The sequence below is a fragment of the Phasianus colchicus genome, chromosome 3, assembly GCF_987193195.1.
Source record: "Phasianus colchicus chromosome 3, bPhaCol1.hap1.1, whole genome shotgun sequence".
NCBI classification, from domain to species: domain Eukaryota; kingdom Metazoa; phylum Chordata; class Aves; order Galliformes; family Phasianidae; genus Phasianus; species Phasianus colchicus.
Window position 1 is genome coordinate 9,596,677 of NC_143438.1, and position 9,776 is coordinate 9,606,452.

The 9,776-nt window shown below is 43.2% G+C and overlaps 1 protein-coding gene across 6 annotated transcripts in view; it reads left to right on the forward strand.

Moving 5' to 3' along the window:
- Positions 1–8,969, forward strand: part of GFOD1 (Gfo/Idh/MocA-like oxidoreductase domain containing 1) — a 69,581-nt gene extending 60,612 nt beyond the window's left edge. Inside the window, exons 2-3 of one of the 6 annotated variants that reach the window (XR_004166321.2) lie at positions 1,527–4,230; positions 5,134–8,969. Coding sequence is in view for 1 of the 6 variants with exons in the window: in XM_031589373.2 (XP_031445233.1) it covers positions 1,527–2,446 (920 nt within the window). In the remaining 5 variants the exon portion in view is untranslated. Of the gene's footprint in view, positions 1–1,526 lie in introns of all 6 variants that reach the window. The other 5 variants (XR_016464970.1, XR_016464971.1, XR_004166322.2 and 2 more) reach the window with 5 other exon arrangements.
- The last annotated feature ends 807 nt before the right edge of the window (positions 8,970–9,776 follow it).

The window sequence follows — 9,776 nt, forward strand, 5'->3', positions numbered from 1 at the left end:
TCTTCTTGCAGTCAGACTGTTAAATATTCATGTAAGCGGGCTCAGGCAGATCCTTGCCATCTGTCTGTATTTATGACTTCATCCAAACAGCTCCAAAACATGTGAAATTTTATCCTCACAACATCTCTCTAAAGAAAAAGGAATTCCTCTCCTGTCTTAAGGGAAAAGCACAAAGAGATGGAGTGATTTACTGGATTTATTCATCTGGACTCCAGCAGACAGGATCCAAACTCAGCTCTTCTAAATGCCAGACCCAGCTATAGCCCTGGGTTCCCAAGACAAAGTTCATATTTAGTGCTATAGGGTGTTTTTATATATAGCTCACCTAATACTGCTCATTGAACATAAAAAAAATCCAAATTTGTGACTATAAAGGAAACTGGAGCCCTAAAGAATTTTCTTTTTCTTTTATCCCATGTCAAAAGCTTAGGTGCAGGCCTTATGTAAATGTACTACTCCTTTCTGCTGTGACATATGCCTCCAGTCATCTCATGCTGAACGTGGGAAGGTGGGAAGTAATCTACCCGTGGTCACACTTCACACTTGCTCTCTGCAGATGAGTTTTTGCTGTAGGCTTCTGCCTGTTACTTTGTTCATCTGTCACCATTTGTGTGTATGGATACTGAGTGAAAGTATTTGACAAGGAAAAATCAATATGAAAACCATTATTTAGGCGTCTCAGCTTGCGCTGCATTCAGCTGCATACCTTGATGGCCAGATGAAACAGGATCATTGTGCAAGCTTCAGTAAGCTGTGCACATATGGGCAATTCTGGGAGGGAACAGATTGTCACAGTTACGTTTGACCTGTTTTAGAGCAATTGTGGCTCTCCCTTGGCACTGTGGTTGTGTTGTTGACATCTCTCAAGAGTTCCGTCAAAAAAATGCCTGTCTTTTTCAGAATAGCGTGGTGTTCTGTGAGAAGCAACTCCTGCATTCTAAATTATGCAACAAGCCCAGTACTTTCCGTGTCCCTGGTGAAGGCACCTTGAACAGTCAGAAGGGGAAGGATGAAGGAACAAGGCCATTGAGAAGACAAGCCCAGGTCTGCCAGTGCACTTACTTCAAGTCACTGTGGACATGAGGCTGTGTGACTCATGTGCTGTAGGGATTTGAATCTGAAGCTCAGCTTCAGCTCCTGGAAGCCCACACACAGGCAGGGCATCACAGAAGAGATGCGAGTGAGATGGCAGAGCTGAGGGGGTTGGTTTTACGTCTGTTCCCAGAAGGTAGCAAATGTGGGGTAGTAGTCCACTTTACCTTAGCTTACTTTCTTATCTATCCAAACTGTCTTATCTATCCAGACTGTCGTTGTACTACTTAGAGACATGATTGCATTTTAAGAACAAAAAGGGTACATTTTCATCATGGTGCTTAAGAATTACGTGAATGCCAGAGGGGATCTTTGTGTCTTTAACACAATATCAAAATATTTTCTTTCAGGGGTCTTTCTCCATGGCTTAGTTTGAGGTGATGAGTTTACTCATCAGTATATTTTTGTTGATTTATTTTGTGAATGTTTTTCAGGCATTGGAAAAAATGTCATCTGTGACCGAACAGCGACTCCGCTGGATGCCTTCAGGATGATGACTGCAGCTCATTACTACCCAAAACTCATGAGCATTATGGGGAACGTACTGCGCTTCCTGCCCGCCTTTGTGAAGATGAAGCAGCTGATCCAGGAGGGTTACGTGGGGGAGCTGCTGGTGTGCGAGGTGCAGGTTCACAGCGGAAGCCTGCTGGGAAAGAAGTACAACTGGAGCTGTGACGACCTGATGGGGGGCGGAGGTTTGCACTCGGTTGGCACCTACATCATTGATCTGCTGACATTCCTCACCAGCCAGAAGGCTGTGAAGGTGCACGGCTTGCTCAAGACCTTCGTGAAGCAGACGGACCACATCAAGGGGATACGGCAGATCACCAGTGATGACTTCTGTACGTTTCAGATGGTTCTGGAAGGTGGCGTGTGCTGCACGGTGACGCTCAACTTCAACGTTCCAGGGGAGTTCAAACAAGACATTATCGTGGTGGGCTCGGCGGGACGGCTGATTGTCATCGGCACTGATCTCTATGGACAGAGCAACAACTCTCCTCAGCGGGAGCTCCTGCTGAAGGACTCCACACCGGTCAGCAACTCCTTGCTTCCGGAGAAGGCCTTCAGTGACATCCCTTCCCCGTACCTCCGAGGCACCATTAAGATGGTCCAAGCTGTCCGGCAGGCCTTTGAGGACCAGGACGACAGGAGGACCTGGGACGGGAGGCCTCTCACGATGGCTGCCACTTTTGACGACTGTCTGTATGCCCTGTGTGTGGTGGACACCATTAAAAAGTCAAACCAGCTGGGGGAGTGGCAGAACATTTCCATCATGACCGAGGAGCCAGAACTGAGCCCAGCGTACTTAATCAGTGAAGCCATGCGGAAGAGCAGGATGTCTCTGTACTGCTAGCTCCACTCAGCTTCTAGGAAAGAATAGGAACCAGACAGCTCTTAAAGGAAATGGTAATTCAGCCCTTTTGAAGGGCTTGAACATCTTGCAAACAGCTGTGGGGAGAGGGGAGAAAGAAATATGGTGTTTGGATCAACTAAATCTGTTGGTGGCTAAATACCAAAGTGGAAAGGTCCTTAGCAATGCCCAAAATGGATAGGAAAGTTGAGAGCTGACTTACCTGTTTTAATAACAGTATTATCTGGATGATTGGAAATATGTATCATGGACTCGTCTCCTGCTTGCAGGTGCTTTAGATTATCCAATTGCGTTTACTGTGAAAGGTTGGGAAGATCCTTTTAGATTTTCCTTACCTACCAGAGGGCTGTGAAGGTACTGTCATGTCATCAAATTTTCTGTAGTGTCTGACATGAATGGTTCCTACCATGACAGCTGACACCACCATGCTGTACTACTACACCTCCAACCAACACACAGAACAATGGGACTTCGTGTGAGCGTTGTGTGATGCAGAAAATTTTGGCAGCTCAGTTTTCATACAGCTTCTTAGGAGCTTCTATGTGTTGGTTTAGTTAATCGTTTTGTCATTTTCTTTTAAAGCACAATTTTGTGTAGCTTTTACAAAAAAAGCAGCCCTCAACTGCAGTGCATATGACCCATTTATTGTGGGAGGGAGGGTCTGTGAGCTCATGGTAAGCTTCAGTGTTTATTGTACAGATTTGTTGATTGAAATGGGTTGTGAAAAACTTTCATGAATGGCAGGTGGCATGAAAAAGTGCTGGTGGGTTTTATTACACAGCTGAACTCGAGTTAGCCTCACAAAGGTTTGCACACAATCTCCTGTGTGTGGGACTCACTTTTGAGTGAATTCATCTCGCATTTTGGTTTTAGGTTGATAACAAAATAGTAGAAATCTAACCCCCAAACCTTGCGATGCTTAGACAGTTCTTCTGAACCTTTGTGAAGTCATACTTGAGACATCCACAGCAACAATTAATTTCATGTAGCTCAACCCCGAAGCTTTCACCTCCACCAAATGGTGCTTGTGAGTGAAAAATAGAAAGGGATGAGAAGATTTCCTTTCATTTCCAGGGAAAAAATTACCGTCACCTATCAGAGGTGGGAAGAGGAACCCCACCTCTTTACCTGCTTCAAGTGGCTAGCTGCTGGTACTGTAGTGATCGTTCCCTGTCATCAGTGCAGGGGTGGACAAACCTTCTTGATAAGTTTGTACTGTCTTTTTTAGTAGTTTAGTTTGCAGTCTTGAAAGAATATATTCTTTCAGTTCTTAAAAAAATCTAGTGAAAGGCACATGTATTATCCCAGTAAATGGGGATGCTGTTTTTCTGCATAAAGCTGCTCCTGGGCATATGTGTTTACAGCACTAGGTCTTCAGATAGGAAAAAAAAAAAACAAGCATATAGCACTAAATTATATTAAACTTGATAAAAACTGTTTCAGGATTCTTTTTCTTCATTTTGACTAGGGGAACGAGGAAGACATTTGGACAAAGAGTAAATAAGAAAATATGACCCTCTTTTCAGATTAGTGTTGCCATTTGGGGTTAGAAAGAGTGCAATCAGAATAGTTCAGGTTTTTTTAAAAAGCACTTACAGTTTTGCTACTTTTAGGAGCGCTAAGGGCTTCTGAAGAGCTCCTTCAAATGAGTTCATCTGATTGCTGTATGCTCCTGCCTGTCCTGTTCCCGGTTTTAGTGCTGCATGATTTTGAACAGGAGAGTATCATTAGTGTGACTCATCTGACACAAGCCAGCTAAAAGTCAGGTATGTTGTCCCCATCAGCTCTGCAAGAACATGGTTGTCAGTACAGAGAGAACTCTCCAAAGAGTGATGCAGTTCATCCTCAGATTAAGATAGAAGCAGTGCGTAGTGGAAACTCCAGTCCTCCTCCTTTCTCTGTGCAGAAAATCTTGGCTTCTACATTGTTAGGTCGCTAATGTTAGGAAACTTGAATCTCACCCCAAAATTATTAGTGCATGCTTGATTTTTAAAGGGTATGTATGTGTGACCTTTCGTGAAGTATTCCCTTAAGTGTCAGAGCGTGACTGATGATGGAGTAATGTAATACCACAAAACTGCAGCCAAACAGAGAACTGTTCCTGTCCATATTGTTCTGCCAGCTTTAGCGATTGTGTCTGGGGCGGTCAGCTTTTCATTCCTGCTTGGAAGAAGCTTTTGACAAATTTGAATGTTGTTCCTACAATGATCTATCTGAGAATTCCTGTATTAGTGTCCGTGCCAACAGGAATTTCCTATTGTAATTGTCATGGTATTCCATGATGTACAGTTACAGCCCTTTAAAATGCACAGAAAAATACAGAAGACCAAATTTGATCAAGAAATCATCCCTCTCCTCTGAAAAATTGAATTAGCTTGAAAGGGATCAAGAGAGTGTTTTAATATAATAAGGCAGAAGCCCTTTATTGAAAATACTGGCAAGTTCAAGTCATGAATGTAAGCACAGTAGATAAGTAACCGTGTCTAGTTACATATCATCCAAAACTGGAACTAAACAGGGACCAAAATGTTTGTGAATCTTACTTCTTAGTGGTTTGTGCTGGAATTGCTGCTCATTTCTTTGCACCTTATTTTGGTTCATGAATGTGGACAGCTTTTCCTACCTGCATTTTACTTTTTTCTGTGTCGTTCTGGGTTTTATGATTCCAGTTGGAAGAAGATACCCTGGAATCCTAGACAACCCTCCCTGCAGTGAGCTGACAGCAGGTGAAACACAAGGAACAGGAACAGGTCCTGACCTTAACCTATCTTGGATCCGGAGGTTTCAGTGTCAGTCATCATCCACACTCTGTGCAGACTTAGCAATGCAGAACTTGCTGCTTAGCAGAAATAAAATGTAATGCTTTGGTTACAGAGCCACCTGATACTTGTGTTAGTCCTGTATTGTTGGATCCTGTACAGCTCACTGTGTGACCACAGCTCCCAGAGAGGTAGCCAGGGTGAGCAGGGGCAGAAGCAGAGGGGCATCCTTTTCTGACAGCAGCACAGGTCTTAGGCTAGATTGAGGTGAACTGTTATCTAACTGGGACGGCAGCAGTGACTGCATACATTCAGGATTGTATTACAGTTTTTCCATTCTCTAGGAGGCGAAGATGCTGTAGTTCCAAATGTAAAGATGCTTAACTTCCACCTGGCTTAGAGGAGCCAGGAATTGGTTTATTTATAGAATATGTACAATTCTAAAAATAAATGTTACTTTACAGTCTGGGATCTTCCTTGGTAGTATGAAGCCTTCTGCTCTTTTGGTACAGCTGAAAAGTACATTGGGTTGCCCTAAGTAGCCTCTGTAGTTCCTGCTGGCTTTGAGAATTTGGGCAGCAGTTAGAAGAGATGTACTTGATTGAACTCAAAAGCGGTACCACACCAGGAAACATACATTTGGAATTGCACTTTTAATGCTGTGCCACAATGTGTGAGATGAACGCTGCTAGAATTGGTGCAGGCCTAATAGCCAAACTGAGGCTGCTGCTGGAATTTACAGTAGCCCCCAAATGAGCTTTTTCATACACTAGATGATAAATATTAATTCCTTTTTCCCAGGGCTGCTGTTGAGAGGCTCTTTCATTTGCCATCTACCTGTGCACATAGGATACTGAACATTATGGTCTGTTGCCAAAGACGAAAAGAGCCAAAGGGGGCATCCAGGGTGAAGTGCTCTTCTGCTTTGTAGGAGCCTCCTCCAGTGCTGGGATGGTCAGCTGAAAGATTGTTTTCAATGGGAATCAGATTGGGCTCCACACCAGGGGTAGCAAGGCAACCCTTCCCTGTGTCCCTGTGCTCCTGCTAGATGCGTGCACAGCCTCAGTGCTGACCTCAGTGAAGTCCTGCATGGAGGTGTAAGACCTCTGCAAGAGCTTTGGGTTTTCCTATATCTAATATTGTGCATGTGTTAAATTAGTAGTACTTTAGCTGTGTAGATAAAAAATACTGAGTAGAGATGGTATGTCCTTACCCATGCAGCCAATAAGGCAGAGAATCAGGGCTTGCGTAGACAAGTTTAGGCTCAGGATGGACTTTTGCAGAGTTCATCCTTGGCATTGGCTGAAAGCATGAGAAATTCCTGCCCAGCCAGCACGGGGCAATCAGAGGCACTCTCCACTTTGTACTTCGTGTTTCCTTCTTTTGAATAGCTTTGGAATCGTGATGATTGTGCAGGTGAGCAGCTGTCCTGGGAGTTCAGCCGTTCAAAGAAGGAGACCTTCCTGCTGTGTGCAATCGCAGCACAAAGACAATTCAATTTCTGTTACCTTGTTTATTTCCGCGTGCATACAAAAGTGGAAAAGACCCAGACAAATCAAAACGATTCTCTACCAAAAAAAAAAAAAAAAAAAAGAAGCTGATTTTATTTCATGGGTAAAGATAAATGTAGTAGCTTGATGGTGTCCTTGCAGAGATTCAGAAATTACTGATGACAGTTTTTTGTTTCTGGGAATGTTTAAATTTGACTTTGTTCTCTTTCCTTCAGTATAAAGTATCACAAATTGTGAAATCTCTTCACTGTTGTGTATTTACAAAGGTCTAAATGCACCCAGCAGAAGTTTGGCTTTGTGCAGATACTTCACACGTTGGCTTTTGGTCCAGTGGCCCAGTGATGTACCCTTGAGTACATACAAAGCACAGCACTGGGCTGTTTGACCTCTGCAGCACTCTCTGGGTATTTAGGACTGGTTTTGAAATGGCAGGATTGTTCAGGATAGCAACTTCTTTTTATTGAAGTTGTTAATTGTGGGGAGCAAAGCTTGTAAGTTTTAGAGATGACGTATGACTGAATGATCATTGGCAGTTGTATCTGCTTTAAAATTTCCACTCTCTCTTGAGCTGCTGGATGGAGTATGTCCAGTAAAAACAACTTCCCCTTCACAATAACCGCCCACTTCCATTTGCTCATGAAAAGAAGAAATTTTCAGTAGACAGGACAATACATAAAGCTGTGTTCATGAATCAGTGTCATAACCTCATGGCTTACTGAGTGTATGAAGCCAGAGCCCAGGCAAGTAATGGCTTTTTCAGAGCTGCCAAATCAAAGCAGTGGGGTTCAAGAGTGATGGGTATCAGCGTGGGTCAAACTGAAATAGCTTTTATTCATCATTTTCTGTGAAATGAACAAACAAAATAGCTGTGGTCAATCCAAAACTGAACACAACACATGCAGAAGGTCTATTTTATTTTATTTTTTTTAAATTTTACTTTTGGGATTAAGTTCCATTTCTAAAGAATGCTGTTTTGAAATGAAGTTTTTAAAAAATCCCTTTTATTATGTTTTGGCGTTTGTGAAATTAACAGTTTGGGGTTGTGTTTTTTTCTTATTTTAGGTTCACACTTAAAAAAAAAACCATGCCTGTTTGGTGGATACCACTGCCTTTGGGCAGGTCCACCTCTGAACCTGCACCCTTGCAGTGTCATGCAGTGACTCCCTTCCAGCATTTGAATTTGGCCATGTGGGTTTCATTTGTATTTTCTTGCGGCAAAGGGAAAACTGGTTCATTACACAGTGTTGGCTGTAGATAATCAAAATACTGTTTGCAGCAGTGCCAGCCATCGTCTCTAAAAGCACTTAAATCTATTAACGTGTTTACTGTGGTTATTTATGACCTTGCAGCCATCCATTGCTCTCTTTTCTTTTTACACCATCCGTCAGACTCGCTTACCTCCCCTTCTTTCATTCCATTGCGAGTCAAGAGGCGGGTCTCCCCATTTCCCCAAGTTTGCTTCCAGTCTGTGTTCCACGTGGCATACAGGGTGGCTAATGTATGACTTGAAGTAACTTTGGAGACAAATCCATTAAAGAAAGTGTTAACAACACAACCACTCAAGTACATGGCATACCTGATCCCCCTGCTAGGGCAGGAATCCAAGCTCCCTGCTGTGCTGTGCTACACAAATGACACTCACTGTTTCTCTCTGTACTGGTTTTATTTGATTTTGAAAATGAGAATATGTTCAGTTTGTTGCTGTGTCAATATTAAGTATATATTTATTGTTTTTCAGACATACATACATATATATAAATGCTATATATATATATATATAATGTCAACGCATGGACATATGTACAGTAGATATTTTAAAGAGCTATTTATCAAGAAAAGTAAGTGTTATAAGTAAACAGAGTTTATATTTTATATATTATGTAGATAGCAAAAAAAAAAAAAAAAGCAACAAAAAAAGTGTTTAAATTATAGTAGGACTTTTTGGGGTAGGGGGGTGGGGTTGGAGGGATGGTGAGGGCCGGTTCCAGCATTTTAAACAGCCAAACTACTTTGTACGGAAGCTGCCTGCTGTGCCTCTCGGCTGCAATATCTGTTTGTTTCTTCTTCTGGAAGATGATGTGCATTGTTACTTTTACATTGCTTGGGGAATGTAGTTAGTTTATTCTCGGCCAACTGGTATGTGCTGCTTAAATCATGGTTTCCTGTTGTTCTGCATATTTGCATCGATGGAATAAAAGGATCTTAACTGGCAAATAAAGACATAAAAGGATGTGATCCCAACTGTCTGTCATTTTTTCCCATGTATTCAGGGAGTGGGGTAATTGCCCTCACTTTCACCTGTGTTTCCTGGTCAGTCTGTAGGTTCAACATATGTGAGTAAAACACCCAGGCATTGTACTTGGGGTGGGGATTCTGGTGGAAGAAGAGAGGGAAGGAAGGTTTAGCACTGGCCTGTCTGAAGTTTTAATGCTGCTGCCAGGCCTGAGCTAATGCCTGCCAAGCCATGTGTCCCAGGGTGACAGCTGGTTTTATTGCCAAAGGGTGCCACCAAAGGCAGCATGGCTGGCAGCAGAGAAAATGAGGACATAGGATGCCTGTCCTGGGCACAGCCTGGAGACCCCTTCAGGCCTTCCTCCCATCCCCATGTCCTGGGATGCCTTTCCTTCCTCATCCTCATCCTCAGCTCCTTCCGGTGACCTACATCTGCTCAGCCCTCATCTTGTCCCTTGTAACACCTCTGTTACACCTCATCAAGCGCGAAACAGGAGATAGGACAAGGGGGACTGGTTTTAAACTAAGACAGGAGAGGTTTAGGTTAGATATTATGAAGGAGTTTTTCACTCTGAGGATGGTGACACACTGGAACAGGTTGCCCAAGGAGGCTGTGGATGCCCCATCCCTGGAGGCATTCAAGGCCAGGCTGGATGTGGCTCTGGGCAGCCTGGTCTGGTGATTGGCAACCCTGCACATAGCAGGGGTTGGAACTAGATGATTGTTGTGGTCCTTTTCAACCCAGGCCATTCTATGATTCTATGATAATAAGAAGCAGTGGGAAATCCTGGGCTCTAAAGAAAGACTTAT